At 35.9% G+C, this 18,206-nt stretch overlaps 2 protein-coding genes and 1 pseudogene across 2 annotated transcripts; 2 read left to right on the forward strand and 1 right to left on the reverse strand.

The window, feature by feature from the left end:
* Positions 1 to 2,858: 2,858 nt before the first annotated feature.
* On the forward strand, positions 2,859 to 6,869 carry LOC125495760 (uncharacterized; annotated as a pseudogene).
* A 1,484-nt stretch (positions 6,870 to 8,353) lies between these two features.
* On the forward strand, positions 8,354 to 9,727 carry LOC125495761 (uncharacterized). The gene is made up of 2 exons (XM_057393421.1): positions 8,354 to 9,054; positions 9,601 to 9,727. The coding sequence occupies exons 1-2, from the start codon at positions 8,354 to 8,356 to the stop codon at positions 9,725 to 9,727; spliced, it is 828 nt and encodes a 275-aa protein (XP_057249404.1).
* Positions 9,728 to 11,811: 2,084 nt separating this feature from the next.
* On the reverse strand, positions 11,812 to 17,245 carry LOC104888974 (AP2-like ethylene-responsive transcription factor At2g41710). Its single transcript, XM_010674089.4, has 9 exons — positions 16,809 to 17,245; positions 15,290 to 15,372; positions 15,124 to 15,132; positions 14,943 to 15,031; positions 14,687 to 14,760; positions 14,542 to 14,592; positions 13,847 to 13,911; positions 13,133 to 13,737; positions 11,812 to 12,376 (listed from the first exon to the last, which is right to left on the reverse strand). Exons 1-9 carry the CDS (start codon positions 17,024 to 17,026, stop codon positions 12,320 to 12,322), a joined length of 1,251 nt encoding a protein of 416 aa, XP_010672391.1. The 5' UTR covers positions 17,027 to 17,245; the 3' UTR covers positions 11,812 to 12,319.
* Positions 17,246 to 18,206: the final 961 nt, after the last annotated feature.

Raw genomic sequence — 18,206 nt, forward strand, 5'->3', positions numbered from 1 at the left:
TGGCAATAAAAAAATTAACCTGTCCATAAATAAAATGTCCTTGCCCTCCATGAAGGTGTCGTTAAAATTATTTGTTTTCTGCGTTAGTAGTATGGTGACGTTTACTACTAGTTTCTTCCTGTTCATCTCTATCTCTTTTATTACTGGGCGGAGGTTGATTTTCAGCTGGTTGTATAGGAGGGTTATTATTGGTGTTGGGAACAGGGGTTTGTGGGTTTTCTCTGGTATGAGTATTTGTACCGTTGTTACGGTTACTGGGTCGGGGCTGTATTACAGTTCCCCTCGGGTTGGTAGTGAATGGCACTTTTTTCGCTCTATCCAAAAATAAATACCCGAGACAGAGACATTGTGTAAAACAATGTTAATCCCGTTACTTTGTTGGTCCATGTTCGGGTAGTAAAAGGGTTGGGCTTGGAGAAAAAAATTTAAACTTAAAAACAAAATGGATGTAAAAATTTTAAAGATACCTTAAAAAAATTTCCGGTAGAACACTCGTGCTGATAACTTGTGTGAGAAATAGAGAGAGAAGTTATGCAAATATATCAGAGAGTATTGTATTGCATTGATGTGAAGAACTGATTTCTTACATCGGTATTTATAGGCAAAAGTATACTGTTTTTAACATTACATTTTCAACGATTTCTGCGCAGACGAAACTTTCCTAACATGCAGTAAATGCATGGTATGACATTCACTATGCTTGAACAGTGAAATTTTCCAATTCACTGTTTCTCAACACAAAAGTCTTATTATGGTATGTTGACTTTAAATGTATACTCATGCAAATGTAAAACATAAGCTATTCTAATTTAGCTAGCAGAAAGTTACTCTAGGGTCTGGTGCTCTGGTCTTTAACCATAGAGTCTAAATCAAAAGATGAAGTAAGAATAACCATTTTTGTAATAGATTAAGAAACACACTATTTTATCGATGTCTTTGTTTTTATAGCAATTCAACATTATTCTATTGTGCTTTCAGGAGTACGGTGCACACCATGCACCAAGTAAATTTGTTCCATTTTCGATGAGTAAAGAAAGGAATAATGAGGGACGTGAGAGAGGAGAGAGAATGAGGGATAATATATCTAAATCCCCGCTCAATATTTCAAAGCCCGCGATTTCGAAATTTCAAATTTTTTCAGGAAGGGCTGCGCTTTTTTTAAAAAGCGCAGCCCTTCACTAGTAGGCCTGCGCTTTTTTAAAAAGCGCAGCCCTTCCTGCGCAGCCCTTTCTGTTTTTTCCCCTAGTGTAAGAAAGTGAAATAGTCAGCTTGTTTTATTTGATCTTGGTGAGAATGGTTGTTAATTCTCGTTATTGTTATGAGGTTATTGTTGGAGAATCCCTATGGAGATTTATATGAATATGCTTCAAGTTGAGATGAGATCAAGTTATGATTCTTGGAAGTTGCATAAATTGTTCTTGAGTATGGGGTAACATGTAGGGTTTTGTAGGAGTATAAGTTTAAGTGGCATAAATTGTACTCCTAAAAGAAGATGATCCTCAATCCTCTAAATGATTGCATTTTTTGTGAAAATTGTTCTATTTTCAATAATCTCGTCCTTGCATCTAGAAGATGATATGTCCTAAAGTGGATTTAATGAGCATGCAGTTTTAGGGGAGGTGCCCAAATGAAGAACAAATGAAACGCTTACACGAGGCGGCAGAGAGAGAAAAAAAAAACTGAACAGCTGCCCCTGCCAGCCTGACGCGCGCGCCCAGCACCAATCAATGGCTGCCAAATGTCAACTTTTCCTTTAAAAGCAACGGTTATTTTTTAAAATAGCCGTTGCATAATTTTGCCATTTTAAAAAAAATCTGCTAATTAAAAAAAAAAATTATACCAACGTTCATATTTTTTAATTGTCTATAAATAGAGACCAATTATGCCATATTTTAGATACATTCAAATTTCTCTACCTTTTCCAATCTTTAATTTCTCTAATTTTTCTCATCTTAATTATTTATTTTATTCCTCTACTCTTAAATACTTCCAAACAAATTATCCATAATTATGAATCCTAATAATTCTAATTATGGAAATAGGCCTCAAAGAACCCCAAATTATCAACCCACAAAATCCAAATTTCCCACAAAATTCTAACTCCGCACAAAATTCTAATTTCCAACGTAATCGAAATTTCCAACAAAATTCAAATTCCCCACAAAATCCAAATTTCCATCAAAATTTCGAACAAAACCCAAATCGTCAAAATACTAATATTGCTTTTTATCCAAATATGCTCAATAACCCTCAAATCCAAATACTATGAGAAGCTAAGAGAAGAGTTTATGAAGTAGTTTAGTTATAAGGTTGTTTTATTTAGTATCCTTAATTCTTTCGTAATTCTAGTATTTACTATCCTAGTTTGTATTGTTTTAATATTTTTTATCTATTGAGAATCTTATCTTCTGAAAAGTGGATTACAATCTTATCTTTTGAAAATCTTTTTTTTTGGGATTGTGTAGTCCTTTCTTATCTTCAGAGATTGCACTCTTATCATCAAATGTCTATAAAAGATGAATTGGTTGAATGATAACATCACACCATAACACCATCCTTCTTTCTACAAAAAAATATCATTCTTCTTCCTTCAAACCACTTCATTCTTCTTCTCTTCTTGCAACAAAAGGAAACATGAACTTGGATTACAATTCTTCAAGTTCAAGTGATGACCAGTTTGATGATATGGTCAATAACATGATTTTATACAACGCGTATCTTGAAGAACAAGAAGACTACGTAATTCAACAAGCTGTTCAAACAATTGTTGCTCCAATCATAGAAGCCACTCAAAGAAGATCTCCCAAAAAAAAAAAATTATTATTCCAAGAGACCGTGCTGATGCAAATCAAAGGTTAATGAACGATTACTTTGTTGATCGTCCTCTATATACCGAAGACATGTTCCGACGCAGATTTCGTATGCATCGTCCTCTTTTCTTTCGAATTATGAACGCAGTCGCTGCGAAAGACAAATTTTTTCAACAACTACCAGACGCAACTGGGAAGCTAGGTGCCTCCACTCATCAGAAATGCACAGCAGCATTGAGGTGTCTAGCATATGGATCAGCATCTGACGCAGTCGACGAGTACATCAAAATTGCTGAATCAACAGCAAAGGAGTGCCTTGTGCACTTTGTGCAAGGAATTCGAAAAGCTTTTACGACCGAGTACTTAAGGAGGCCTACAGTAACCGACTTGCAACGCCTCTTACGTGACGGGGAAAGGCGGGGTTTTCCTGGAATGATGGGCAGCATAGATTGCATGCATTGGCGATGGAAAAATTGCCCACGAGCATGGAAAGGGTTGTATCAAGGTAGGTCCAAATCTGCAACGGTAATTCTAGAAGCCGTGGCCTCCGGAGACTTGTGGATATGGCATGCATTTTTCGGAACACCGGGAACTTGCAATGATATCAATGTATTGGCACGCTCTCCGGTGTTTGATGATCTTTATTAAGGAAGAGCTCCTGAGGTCACATTTAATGTGAATGGTAATACCTATAATAGGGGATATTACCTAACAGATGGGATCTACCCTAAATGGGCAGTGTTCATGCCAGCAATTCGACTCCCACTATCTCCCGTCGATGAGTTGTTCACCAAACGTCAAGAATCAGTTCGGAAAGACGTCGAACGTGCGTTTGGGGTTTTACAAGCACGCTTTGCAATAATACAAAGGCCATCACTAATTTGGAGATGAACACTTAATGTGGGAAATAATGCTGGCGTGTATCATTCTTCACAATATGATTGTCGAGGATGAACGGGATACATATCTAAATTATCAAGACGCATCAGACTTCGAGCAAGAAAAATGCCTCGATTGCTAGTACTTCGTCTAGCCATAGGCTTGAAACATATTCTGTTCAACCTGGTCGCTATAATGATATAGGGATGCAACAATATTTGCAAAGAAGAGCTGATGCGTGGGATAGAGATGTTCACAACTCCTTACAAAAGGACTTGGCTCAACACATTTGGCACAATTGTCGCCAATCAACCAATGATGAGTGAATTATTGTTTGTAATTTTAAGTTTAGCCATTGTTGTAAGAAATCTCAACTAAGTAGCTTAATTAAAAGGTGAGCATAAATTAACGATTTATCGTTTTAATAGCGTGATTAGCAATTTACATAACGTATTAGCAACTACCGAATTTAATTAGTGTGTCAATTATTTATTGATTAATTATGAAATTAATGAGGATAATTACGATTTTTTTATTTAATTACAAAGAAATCATGTTAAATATGGAATATATAATCAATAGATAAAATATTGGTGGGTATGGGAAAGTAGGAGGGAGAAAAGGTGGTGGGTATAGGAAATAAGAGAGAGAAGATAAATGGGAGGTAGATGAGTGGAGGTATTGTTTCAAATTTGAGTAAGGTAAAATGGGAGGTAGTGGAAAATGATGTGGACAATAAGGTGAGGAGAGAGAAGAATTGGGGTGCCCCATGAATGGAGATGCTCTTAGGGGAGGTGCCCAAATGAAGAACAAATGAAACGCTTACACGTGGCGGCAGAGAGAGAAAAAAAAACTGAACAGCTGCCCCTGCCAGCCTGACGCGCGCGCCCAGCACCAATCAATGGCTGCCAAATGTCAACTTTTCCTTTAAAAGCAACGGTTATTTTTTAAAATAGCCGTTGCATAATTTTGCCATTTTAAAAAAAATCTGCTAATTAAAAAAAAAAAATTATACCAACGTTCATATTTTTTAATTGTCTATCAATAGAGACCAATTATGCCATATTTTAGATACATTCAAATTTCTCTTACCTTTTCCAATCTTTAATTTCTCTAATTTTTCTCATCTTAATTATATATTTTATTCCTCTACTCTTTAAATACTTCCAAACAAATTATCCATAATTATGAATCCTAATAATTCTAATTATGGAAATAGGCCTCAAAGAACCCCAAATTATCAACCCACAAAATCCAAATTTCCCACAAAATTCTAACTCCGCACAAAATTCTAATTTCCAACGTAATAAATTCCACAAAATTCAAATTCCCCACAAAATCCAAATTTCCATCAAAATTTCGAACAAAACCCAAATCGTCAAAATACAATATATGCTTTTTATCCAAATATGCTCAATAACCCTCAAATCCAAATACTATGAGAAGCTAAGAGAAGAGTTTATGAAGTAGTTTAGTTATAAGGTTGTTTTATTTAGTATCCTTAATTCTTTCGTAATTCTAGTATTTACTATCCTAGTTTGTATTGTTTTAATATTTTTTATCTATTGAGAATCTTATCTTCTGAAAAGTGGATTACAATCTTACTTTTGAAAATCTTTTTTTTTGGGATTGTGTAGTCCTTTCTTATCTTCAGAGATTGCACTCTTATCATCAAATGTCTATAAAAGGAATTGGTTGAATGATAACATCACACCATAACACCATCCTTCTTTCTACAAAAAAATATCATTCTTCTTCCTTCAAACCACTTCATTCTTCTTCTCTTCTTGCAACAAAAGGAAACATGAACTTGGATTACAATTCTTCAAGTTCAAGTGATGACCAGTTTGATGATATGGTCAATAACATGATTTTATACAACGCGTATCTTGAAGAACAAGAAGACTACGTAATTCAACAAGCTGTTCAAACAATTGTTGCTCCAATCATAGAAGCCACTCAAAGAAGATCTCCCAAAAAAAAAAAAATTATTATTCCAGAGACCGTGCTGATGCAATCAAGGTTAATGAACGATTATTTGTTGATCGTCCTCTATATACCGAAGACATGTTCCGACGCAGATTTTCGTATGCATCGTCCTCTTTTCTTTCGAATTATGAACGCAGTCGCTGCGAAAGACAAATTTTTTCAACAACTACCAGACGCAACTGGGAAGCTAGGTGCCTCCACTCATCAGAAATGCACAGCAGCATTGAGGTGTCTAGCATATGGATCAGCATCTGACGCAGTCGACGAGTACATCAAAATTGCTGAATCAACAGCAAAGGAGTGCCTTGTGCACTTTGTGCAAGGAATTCGAAAAGCTTTTACGACCGAGTACTTAAGGAGGCCTACAGTAACCGACTTGCAACGCCTCTTACGTGACGGGGAAAGGCGGGGTTTTCCTGGAATGATGGGCAGCTAGATTGCATGCATTGGCGATGGAAAAATTGCCCACGAGCATGGAAAGGGTTGTATCAAGGTAGGTCCAAATCTGCAACGGTAATTCTAGAAGCCGTGGCCTCCGGAGACTTGTGGATATGGCATGCATTTTTCGGAACACCGGGAACTTGCAATGATATCAATGTATTGGCACGCTCTCCGGTGTTTGATGATCTTTATTAAGGAAGAGCTCCTGAGGTCACATTTAATGTGAATGGTAATACCTATAATAGGGGATATTACCTAACAGATGGGATCTACCCTAAATGGGCAGTGTTCATGCCAGCAATTCGACTCCCACTATCTCCCGTCGATGAGTTGTTCACCAAACGTCAAGAATCAGTTCGGAAAGACGTCGAACGTGCGTTTGGGGTTTTACAAGCACGCTTTGCAATAATACAAAGGCCATCACTAATTTGGGATGAACACTTAATGTGGGAAATAATGCTGGCGTGTATCATTCTTCACAATATGATTGTCGAGGATGAACGGGATACATATCTAAATTATCAAGACGCATCAAACTTCGAGCAAGAAAATGCCTCGATTGCTAGTACTTCGTCTAGCCATAGGCTTGAAACATATTCTGTTCAACCTGGTCGCTATAATGATATAGGGATGCAACAATATTTGCAAAGAAGAGCTGATGCGTGGGATAGAGATGTTCACAACTCCTTACAAAAGGACTTGGCTCAACACATTTGGCACAATTGTCGCCAATCAACCAATGATGAGTGAATTATTGTTTGTAATTTTAAGTTTAGCCATTGTTGTAAGAAATCTCAACTAAGTAGCTTAATTAAAAGGTGAGCATAAATTAACGATTTATCGTTTTAATAGCGTGATTAGCAATTTACATAACGTATTAGCAACTACCGAATTTAATTAGTGTGTCAATTATTTATTGATTAATTATGAAATTAATGAGGATAATTACGATTTTTTTATTTAATTACAAAGAAATCATGTTAAATATGGAATATATAATCAATAGATAAAATATTGGTGGGGTATGGGAAAGTAGGAGGGAGAAAAGGTGGTGGGGTATAGGAAATAAGAGAGAGAAGATAAATGGGGAGGTAGATGAGTGGAGGTATGTGTTTCAAATTTGAGTAAGGTAAAATGGGGAGGTAGTGGAAAATGATGTGGACAAATAAGGTGAGGAGAGAGAAGAATTGGGGTGCCCCATGAATGGAGATGCTCTTAGGGGAGGTGCCCAAATGAAGAACAAATGAAACGCTTACACGTGGCGGCAGAGAGAGAAAAAAAACTGAACAGCTGCCCTGCCAGCCTGACGCGCGCGCCCAGCACCAATCAATGGCTGCCAAATGTCAACTTTTCCTTTAAAAGCAACGGTTATTTTTTAAAATAGCCGTTGCATAATTTTGCCATTTTAAAAAAAATCTGCTAATTAAAAAAAAAATTATACCAACGTTCTATTTTTTAATTGTCTATAAATAGAGACCAATTATGCCATATTTTAGATACATTCAAATTTCTCTACCTTTTCCAATCTTTAATTTCTCTAATTTTTCTCATCTTAATTATATATTTTATTCCTCTACTCTTTAAATACTTCCAAACAAATTATCCATAATTATGAATCCTAATAATTCTAATTATGGAAATAGGCCTCAAAGAACCCCAAATTATCAACCCACAAAATCCAAATTTCCCACAAAATTCTAACTCCGCACAAAATTCTAATTTCCAACGTAATCGAAATTTCCAACAAAATTCAAATTCCCCACAAAATCCAAATTTCCATCAAAATTTCGAAAAAACCCAAATCGTCAAAATACTAATATTGCTTTTTATCCAAATATGCTCAATAACCCTCAAATCCAAATACTATGAGAAGCTAAGAGAAGAGTTTATGAAGTAGTTTAGTTATAAGGTTGTTTTATTTAGTATCCTTAATTCTTTCGTAATTCTAGTATTTACTATCCTAGTTTGTATTGTTTTAATATTTTTTATCTATTGAGAATCTTATCTTCTGAAAAGTGGATTACAATCTTATCTTTTGAAAATCTTTTTTTTTTGGGATTGTGTAGTCCTTTCTTATCTTCAGAGATTGCACTCTTATCATCAAATGTCTATAAAAGATGAATTGGTTGAATGATAACATCACACCATAACACCATCCTTCTTTCTACAAAAAATATCATTCTTCTTCCTTCAAACCACTTCATTCTTCTTCTCTTCTTGCAACAAAAGGAAACATGAACTTGGATTACAATTCTTCAAGTTCAAGTGATGACCAGTTTGATGATATGGTCAATAACATGATTTTATACAACGCGTATCTTGAAGAACAAGAAGACTACGTAATTCAACAAGCTGTTCAAACAATTGTTGCTCCAATCATAGAAGCCACTCAAAGAAGATCTCCCAAAAAAAAAAAAATTATTATTCCAAGAGACCGTGCTGATGCAAATCAAAGGTTAATGAACGATTACTTTGTTGATCGTCCTCTATATACCGAAGACATGTTCCGACGCAGATTTCGTATGCATCGTCCTCTTTTCTTTCGAATTATGAACGCAGTCGCTGCGAAAGACAAATTTTTTCAACAACTACCAGACGCAACTGGGAAGCTAGGTGCCTCCACTCATCAGAAATGCACAGCAGCATTGAGGTGTCTAGCATATGGATCAGCATCTGACGCAGTCGACGAGTACATCAAAATTGCTGAATCAACAGCAAAGGAGTGCCTTGTGCACTTTGTGCAAGGAATTCGAAAAGCTTTTACGACCGAGTACTTAAGGAGGCCTACAGTAACCGACTTGCAACGCCTCTTACGTGACGGGGAAAGGCGGGGTTTTCCTGGAATGATGGGCAGCATAGATTGCATGCATTGGCATGGAAAAATTGCCCACGAGCATGGAAAGGGTTGTATCAAGGTAGGTCCAAATCTGCAACGGTAATTCTAGAAGCCGTGGCCTCCGGAGACTTGTGGATATGGCATGCATTTTTCGGAACACCGGGAACTTGCAATGATATCAATGTATTGGCACGCTCTCCGGTGTTTGATGATCTTTATAAGGAAGAGCTCCTGAGGTCACATTTAATGTGAATGGTAATACCTATAATAGGGGATATTACCTAACAGATGGGATCTACCCTAAATGGGCAGTGTTCATGCCAGCAATTCGACTCCCACTATCTCCCGTCGATGAGTTGTTCACCAAACGTCAAGAATCAGTTCGGAAAGACGTCGAACGTGCGTTTGGGGTTTTACAAGCACGCTTTGCAATAATACAAAGGCCATCACTCATTTGGGATGAACACTTAATGTGGGAAATAATGCTGGCGTGTATCATTCTTCACAATATGATTGTCGAGGATGAACGGGATACATATCTAAATTATCAAGACGCATAACTTCGAGCAAGAAAATGCCTCGATTGCTAGTACTTTCGTCTAGCCATAGGCTTGAAACATATTCTGTTCAACCTGGTCGCTACAGATATAGGGATGCAACAATATTTGCAAAGAGAGCTGATGCGTGGGATAGAGATGTTCACAACTCCTTACAAAAGGACTTGGCTCAACACATTTGGCACAATTGTCGCCAATCAACCAATGATGAGTGAATTATTGTTTGTAATTTTAAGTTTAGCCATTGTTGTAAGAAATCTCAACTAAGTAGCTTAATTAAAAGGTGAGCATAAATTAACGATTTATCGTTTTAATAGCGTGATTAGCAATTTACATAACGTAATTAGCAACTACCGAATTCAATTAGTGTGTCAATTATTTATTGATTAATTATGAAATTAATGAGGATAATTACGATTTTTTATTTAATTACAAAGAAATCATGTTAAATATGGAATATATAATCAATAGATAAAATATTGGTGGGGTATGGGAAAGTAGGAGAGAGAAAAGGTGGATGGGTATAGGAAATAAGAGAGAGAAGATAAATGGGGAGGTAGATGAGTGGAGGTATGTGTTTCAAATTTGAGTAAGGTAAAATGGGGAGGTAGTGGAAAATGATGTGGACAAATAAGGTGAGGAGAGAGAAGAAATGGGGTGCCCCATGAATGGAGATGCTCTTAATTTTAGTTGTTTAATCTTATTTAGCTTATTTTATTTTGTTTATCTTATACTTCCTCTGTTTTTTTTTTTAAGTGACACATTTCTTGTTTTCACGTTTGCCAATGCATTATTTTAACTATTAAAATCTTCAATTATTAATAAGTAAAAATTATAAAAAGTTGATATTAAAAAAATTCACATTCAGACGAATCTAACAAGATCCCACATGACTATGTTTTTCCTAAAATGTAAATCACCAAAGCTAATTAAAGTTTAAACTGTGAATAGTAAACACTATGCAAATGTGTCACTTAAAAAGAAACGGAGGAAGTATATGATTAATGTAAACCTACATGAAGTTTAATTATCTTACGGTATCGATCGATCTCATGCTGTGATACATGTCTGTTTATGAATACATCTGTTGCTTGTGCTAATTTGCTAATCTTTCATACTCCTGAAGTTCTGAGAGGCATAATTTGTACTTTTAAGAACACAGAAAATACTAACAGCAACTTTACACTTGGGAGAATAAGTTAGTTACACTTTTACTTCTAGGCTCTGTTTGGTAGGACGTAAAACATTTTCAGTGTAAAAATGATTTTCATGGAAAAACAATTTACAATGTAAAACACAATTCAAAAATTAGTTTTTCGTTGTTTGGTTTCATGTAAGAAGAATGATGAAATGAAAGTAAATGAAAGGAAAAGTAAGAAGGTAGTGAGAGGAATGTATAAGAGAAATAAGGAAAATAGTTTTCTCTTCATTTTGAAGTGAAAATGGTTTTCCATCATTGTGAGAGTAATTTTACCCCGAGAAAAAATGGTTTTGCACTCTTTTGCCAACCAAACAATGGAAAACTGAAAATAGAGGAAAACAGTTTTCCAAGAGAATGTTTTACGCCCTACCAAACGGAGCCCTAATGCAAACGTCATTGATTAAGATCATTAGCCAGTTACTGTTGTGTATAGAGACTAGAGTAGCAGCAACTCAAACTCAATGTAGTCCTTAGGAAACAACTTTCCGGAATTTGGTCCAACCTCAAAACATCTGGTGGAATGTTCATCACTCCAATCAGTATTCTTTCAGGCATAAACTGTTTACAAACCCATTGGGTGTGTTACTGCTATTTTCAAAAATTTTATGTTTTTGAAAGTCATAATATTAATCATATAATGGATTTAACATTAGTTTCATTTATACTATTCAAGGCGGAAGCTGGAAATAACGAGCTTGTTCGGTATTAATTATTAGTTTCTCGTTTTTGCTTTGAGAGTTCAAAAGCAATGTGATGTGGTATAAGTTGTATAGTCTTTTAGGTTTCTATATTTTTGATATTAATTTTCAATAAAATTGACACCCAAACGAGAAACGGAGAACAATTGAGAAAAGATTTACAACTCTATTCAGTCTTTTTATTTCTAAATTTAGTTTTCTCTCCAAATCTCTTCAATTCGAAAGGGATAATGTTTATCAAAGCGATAGCAAAGATGGATCCTTTCTTCTCCCTTTCCTCCCTTAAACCCTTGTCCAAACGAGGGATCCCCTCCCTTTCCCTTCCTTTCCTTTCAAGACATTTCTTCCCATCCAAACAAAGTTTTTAGTGATTAACAATTTGTTCACAGCTTTCCAAGCAGAAAAGAAAAAAGAGGAGATTATCATATACACGAACATTTGAAATAAGAAACCATCAAATTACATTCTTCAAAATGCCTGATTACCAGATGAGTATGGCCAATTTATTTATGGTAACTGGTAAGGCCTTCAACATTATACTAATTACTAATGAGGTCTCAACTCCTGTTATGAGTTTACAACTATGCAAAAAGAACACCCCATGGCTACATATTAACAGGTGTGCACCACTTCGGAATCGTAATATCATTATATTGCACCTTCTACAACTTACGCCTAGATGCTAAAGTACACAGGGAGAGGGAGGTAATTCTTCCTTCTATGCAGCTTGTAATAGTTACATATAGTCGTTCCTCGCAAGAAAAAAAAACGTGCCTGCGCAAGCAGCTGCTTTATATTCTGCCATATCATACAAGCCTGCTTTGCGCTCTCATCTCTATAGCAACACTGTCGTTCTGCTCATACAATTGACCTGATACCAGCAACAAGTTGTAGTATATGGGTATAATTTATCCTTCTTCCTGCCTGAAGAAGCTATATGTTGAGCTGGACTCGGTTTTGGTAACCTGTAAACAATGTAAGATTGCAGGACCTTTTAGAAACTTTGATTTACTAAGATATCCCTCTAAAAAAAACTTCAAAGAACGTGACTAGTTTCGTGCAAATTTTCCTTCACACCAAAATTTTACATCACGTGAAACAAGATGCTCAACGGAAAAATAGGTACATACTTCAATACTTGTACTCTAATTGCTTTTTATGTCTACGTCTACACTACTAATATGCTCAAGTTCAACGACACGAACTATGTCGAAGCACCGATCACGACAAGGTGATTGATTGAATGATTCAAGGTTTTGTCTCTAGTGGTTATTTACATAAATTCTCTACCTTCATTCCCTTCCGTCAATTGCCTCCACTATTACCGGTGCATCATATGGTTGACGTCTCACATTCCCATGCCAACATAATTGCTCCTTATCTTATGCTCACTATCATCTAATGTTACTGCATCCTCACTTGACTCATTACTAAAGTGCACTCGTTTTGCACCAACTTAACCTAAACCATCGCTTCAATCTAGCATTAACACATAATGCAAAATGGTTGCTTATATGAACAATTTCATTCCCAAATCTATTTAAGTCTAAAATTCAATAGAATAAATGACTTCTGATCACCTATGAGTCAAGTATACTCCATTTTGTCAGGAAGCACAAATATGTTGCAAACAAACAAACAAATATTCTCGTCTGTATAATGGTTTTAAGTAATTAAAGCATCATTAAGAATGTTGAATAGGAAAAGGTGCATATGCAAACCTCAGGAATCCGAGGAGCTGTAGGCAAAACAGGCATCAACGACGTCCAAAGGATAGAGTCTGCTAGGGGATCGATAGAGCTGTAGTTCGTCAAAAGTGGTGCAGTGAGTAGAGGAGACAAAGGAAACATGTTCTTGTGAAGAGGCATCCCGCTTATTCCAAGGGTAGACCCCAATCTGTCAATTCCAGCATCATCACTTGTTTTCTGGACAGCCTTACCACTATCAATCTTGCTAACATAACTCTTATTTTCCTTCTCATCATTATCATTAGTAGTTTCCTTTGCTTTAGATGCTCTCTCTTGCATGTTTTTGTATGCAGCTGATCTTGACAATATGCTCAAAGCTGAAGTAGCAGAGCTTTTATTTTTCTTTGCTTCATATGAAGTACCCAACTGAGGCATCTGATAAGGCTCTGTAGATTGGATTTCCCGTTCTAGTGATTTAAGCTCAGTCCCAATGTCTTCAGAACTGCTATGCTTCCCTCCCTCTGATTGTCGAATTTTATTTTGGCCCCACCACTTGATATAACCTGTTAAATCAAGTTTTCTTTCAATGGAAAAACCACCAGGATAGTCACCCTCAGCTGGCATATCTTCTCCTTTACCTTGGGACATGAGATTAGTTTGTCAGAAATGAAAATGTAGGTAGGACAACATCCAAAATAGCTTAAAAGTAGCACTTGAAAGTAACAGTCAGTGGAAGTCTCCCAGTACCATAGTGAATGCCAGGGAGGTATTCAGTTGCAGTAGCACGACCAAGTGATGGTTCCCATCGGCCACTAGATCAAATTAAACAAATAACAACAGATCAGAATCAGACCTTGAATAGTTCAGGCTAAAGTAATCCAATAAGCACACAGACAAACTTGAAAATAAGTGAACAGCTTATAAAGCGCAAAAGAACCTGCAATATGCGCATTGTAACTGAGATTATTCCATCAAACGCATTCAATTGCCAAAAAAAAAAGAGGATTATGCAATCAGCTAGCCTCTTATAAGACCATCTAACAGAGAAGACACTAACTTTTTATGTATTTTTCTTAAATTAAAAATACTTTACTATAACTTTTCACCTTTTAAACTATATTTTTACTACTTTTTCATACACTAATTTTTATCTATTTCTTCACAACTTCTACTTCTTTTGTTTAAGTTAAAAATGGTCTGACACAAATACTAGAATTAATGATATGCCATTCACCTCCTTGTAATAAAGATCATTCATACCAAAATGGTAATGAGAATCTGTGTCAACTCAACAGAACTATCAAGAGTCGAGTGTCAAACTGAACATGGATAAAAGAAGCTATTATAAGTTTATCTATACCTCCAATATGTTCGACAAAGATATTCAAAGGCAAACAGGTGAGAAAGAAAACATTGTTTCCACTTAGATATGACAGAAATACCTTGAAAGCGCACGATATTTAGCTATGCCTCTTGAGAAGCCACTACTCTTTCTGCATAAACCATAGAAGCAATCAACTCAAAGTTTCTTGTTCAGAATGCACACTTAACAAGATAAAAGAAGGGATTGAAGCTGAAGGTTTTCACCTCCTAAGGGATGCAAGGTATTCCTCTCTGGAGACATTCTGCATTTCGTCTAAATCTCTACTATAATCTGTGACCTGCATAACACTACCGCCATTATTAATTTTCATGAATCTGGAATTTAAACTTATCTTTTCTTGCATTCTGCAAAATTACCAGATACCATAACAACAAAAGGAAAACAAAAAGTAAGAATTTTTATATTGCATAATATATAACTTCAGATATGAGGCAGAGAATTAGGTTTTTGGTGTCTCACTGGAAAATTAATTAGAGTTCCCGGGCCCCAATACTTCAAGGCAGCAAGATCATATGCTCTAGCTGCAGCTTCTTCGTCATCATACGCTCCTGGGCACGTAATTTATTTTGCTGTGGTCAGATTAAACTAGATGAAAATATAAGAGCTGCAATACTTTTAGAAAATTAGTCAATGTACTCACCCAAATAAACTGAAAGATGCAGAGTTGAATGCCGGTACATCAGTTTGAATGGACAACAGCGAGCAAAACCATGTCAGATTCTCATTTAATATAAACGAGATTCACCTTATGCAACAGAAAAATGAGAAAGAAGAAAGGTGCATGTAAGGGAGAAGACAATGGGCACCTTGCTTGCCCTTCTTATTCTGGTTCTGATTCCAAGTGCTTTTATCCCAAAGGTGAGCTTCATATCGACCAGTCCATCTATGCCTGATGTTTCATATTTTTCCCAAATGGACCCCAAAAAAACCTCATTAATCACATATATAAGAAACCAATGAGCTTGCTTTTCATATCAAGAACCATCCTGATATTCTATTCTTCTCTTTACTTCTTTAGAAAATTATAAAACTAGTTCATTCTTTTTCTTGTCGCATATTTCAGCACCAAAGTCTCAATAAAGTTACAGTATATTAGTATTTTATCCTTCACAAACATCACTATTCTTTAGCAAAGATTATCCACTCCTTCGAATGGCTACATAAGCTCCTACTCGAACTTTTCATTTCCCTCCAAAGGCCCGCGACAGATGCTTGACACGAGTTCCGACACTTTACACTCCATCTTAGACTATAAACATGCAGATATTTCACAAAATCCCAATTTTCAAGAGCGAGGTACACGCCCATATCTGATACAGATAATGTAAGCACACAATCTAGCATCTCCATCTAAGACCAAACCACATGCAAGATCTTCATAAAATAGTGAAATCCGCTTACTAACCAGATCCAATCTAATATCCAATCCTAGTATCCAAGTCCAGCTACAGTACCTTGTAAGTTGTAACACATAACATAATCTAGCATTTCAACACCTTAGAAAGAAGTTCCAAGCATTTGAAAATTATATATCTATTTTTCAGTTTGAGTATAGGTATCCTAAAAATGCCATACATCACACATTTTTTTCCGTCCCAATCTTCGCAATCACCCCGAAAACCTTATCGACTAAGCTAGTTAACATATGATGAAAATCTCCTAGCTTCCATTGTTACAGTCAAAAGCCACTATTACAAAGAGCTATAAATCCAATCAAACCAAAAAGTAGAAAAGGCAGAATTAACCTAATTAGTAATCACCTAAATTACTGAAACTTCACCACTCACTCAAATCAGTAAAATTAACATATAACCAAACACTCCTACAATTCATCCAATCCACATATACAAAAAAAAAAAAATATCAAAATACTACTAACAATCATCAGTAATTAAAATCCATAGTTCTTTTTTATTGTAAATGAGCGACTAAGCGTACTGATATTAGTGATATAGATGGATTTCATTCCACTACCACTACCACAAGACTTTACCAACTAAGCTACGCAACAGCGACTCATTAAAACACACAACTTTTTTTATATAGCCGGATTTCATTTCAGGTCTTACGTACCATCACCACAAGATTTTACGAACTAAGCTAGACAATGTCCACTAATTAAAATCCGTAACTTATTTTTGGTGTATATGAGCGACTAAGCGTACTGATATAGCCGGATTTCATTTCAGGTCTTAGGTACCACCACTGTAAAACTTTACTAACTAAACTAGATAACGACTTTACGAACTAAGCTAGACAATGTTCACTAATTAAAATCAATAATAATTGTAACTCAAAAAGAAGAGAGGAGAGAGAAATCAAAACCTTGTAACACCACGATAAATAGAGCTACGTTTGCCAGCAGTAGAAGGCGGCATTTTACTAATTCTATCTTTAGCAGTAGAACCTCTTTCTCTTTTTACTTTCTTCACCATTAAAACTCCACTCTCACTCTCTTTACTCTTCTGTACTACTACTGCCGCCACTTCCGCCGCCTCCTGTCCGCCGCGTCCGCCGACATCTCCGCTTGACGTCGACGTCATACCGCCGCTTCTCCAACGGTCAAAAAATATTCAATTATTCAGTATCCAATGAGAAAAATAAAACGAACAATGTTATTGTGTTTTTTTGGTATGATTGAGGAAAAAAGAAGAAGAAAAAAAACACTAACAGTGTTTTTGGAGAAGAAGATGAAATGAAGGTTGAAAAATGAGAGAGAAAAAAGGGTCCCTCAACGGCTAAGTTGAGTGTTTGAGGGGTGTTTTGGTAATTTTAGTGGGAGGTGTTTTTTTTTTGGGTAATCTTTTGTTTTCAAACTGTTTGTCAGGGAAATTAGACCACAATTCACGTGAGGTGTATCTAAAGAAGAGGTGTGATGTTTGGACTTGTCGCGCTTAAACTCGAGTGTTTATCTTTATTCATGAAAACGACAACGTTTGTTGTTATGAGTTTTTGTAGTCTTTGAGATTATGGGGTAGTGCGCTGCGTTTTGTACGAAGGGGTTTTATAAAGGTAAGTCTAGGGGGGTGACAATGAGTCTTTCCTGTTCGAGAACAATTCAGGATATGTTCGATCAAAGTTCGGCTCGAATTTGAATTCGGCTCGAGACTTTAACGAGTCGAGCAGAACTAAGCAAAGCTTGTGAACTGACTCGATTAAACTTTTATATAGAAAAATAATATATTTATATCTATACATAATTATATTAACCTAGATATCACACAATAATAAGTTAATAGTTTCATTGTTTAAAAGAAAACGTATAAATCTCAAATATTAAAAAAAGGAAAAAAAACAAAGAAAACATGTAAAAATTTGGGGTGATAAAGAGTCAAATTTGTTTGTGAACAATTCGAGCTCAGTTCGTTTAACATTTAGCAAAGCTCAGCTCGAACAAAGTTCGACTTGTTAAGATTCGAGCTCGACTCGAACTTGAATAAATTTAAACGAATATAAGCTAAGAAGACCATAGTTCAAGTTAACTAAGAAGACCATAGTTCAAGTTAACTAAGAAGACCATAGTTCAAGCTCGACTTAATCGATAATCAGCCTAGGTAAGACACCAAGGATAAACTTACAAGTTGCAAGTGTTTCAGAGACTGGACTAGTCGACTACACCTACTCACCAACAGGCAACAACCTACACTTTTATGATTAGCGTACTATTTTTTGACAGCTACTACTATTAATTATGGAGTAGAAAATAGTACTCCCTCCGTCCCA

Source organism: Beta vulgaris, chromosome 3 (genome assembly GCF_026745355.1).
Source record: "Beta vulgaris subsp. vulgaris cultivar EL10 chromosome 3, EL10.2, whole genome shotgun sequence".
Taxonomy (NCBI): Eukaryota; Viridiplantae; Streptophyta; class Magnoliopsida; order Caryophyllales; family Amaranthaceae; genus Beta; species Beta vulgaris.

Excerpts from the sequence above, each read along its gene's own strand:
- LOC104888974 (XM_010674089.4), bottom strand. The coding sequence starts at position 17,026 with ATGACGTCGACGTCAAGCGGAGATGTCGGCGGACGCGGCGGACAGGAG. Across the intron at positions 14,761-14,942 it reads GAACTCTAATTAATTTTCCA|GTCACAGATTATAGTAGAGA; the intron begins GTGAGACACCAA and ends AGTGTTATGCAG. Across the intron at positions 14,593-14,686 it reads TACCTTGCATCCCTTAGGAG|AAAGAGTAGTGGCTTCTCAA; the intron begins GTGAAAACCTTC and ends TGGTTTATGCAG.
- LOC125495761 (XM_057393421.1), top strand. The coding sequence starts at position 8,354 with ATGAACTTGGATTACAATTCTTCAAGTTCAAGTGATGACCAGTTTGAT. Across the intron at positions 9,055-9,600 it reads GTAGGTCCAAATCTGCAACG|ATATAGGGATGCAACAATAT; the intron begins GTAATTCTAGAA and ends TGGTCGCTACAG.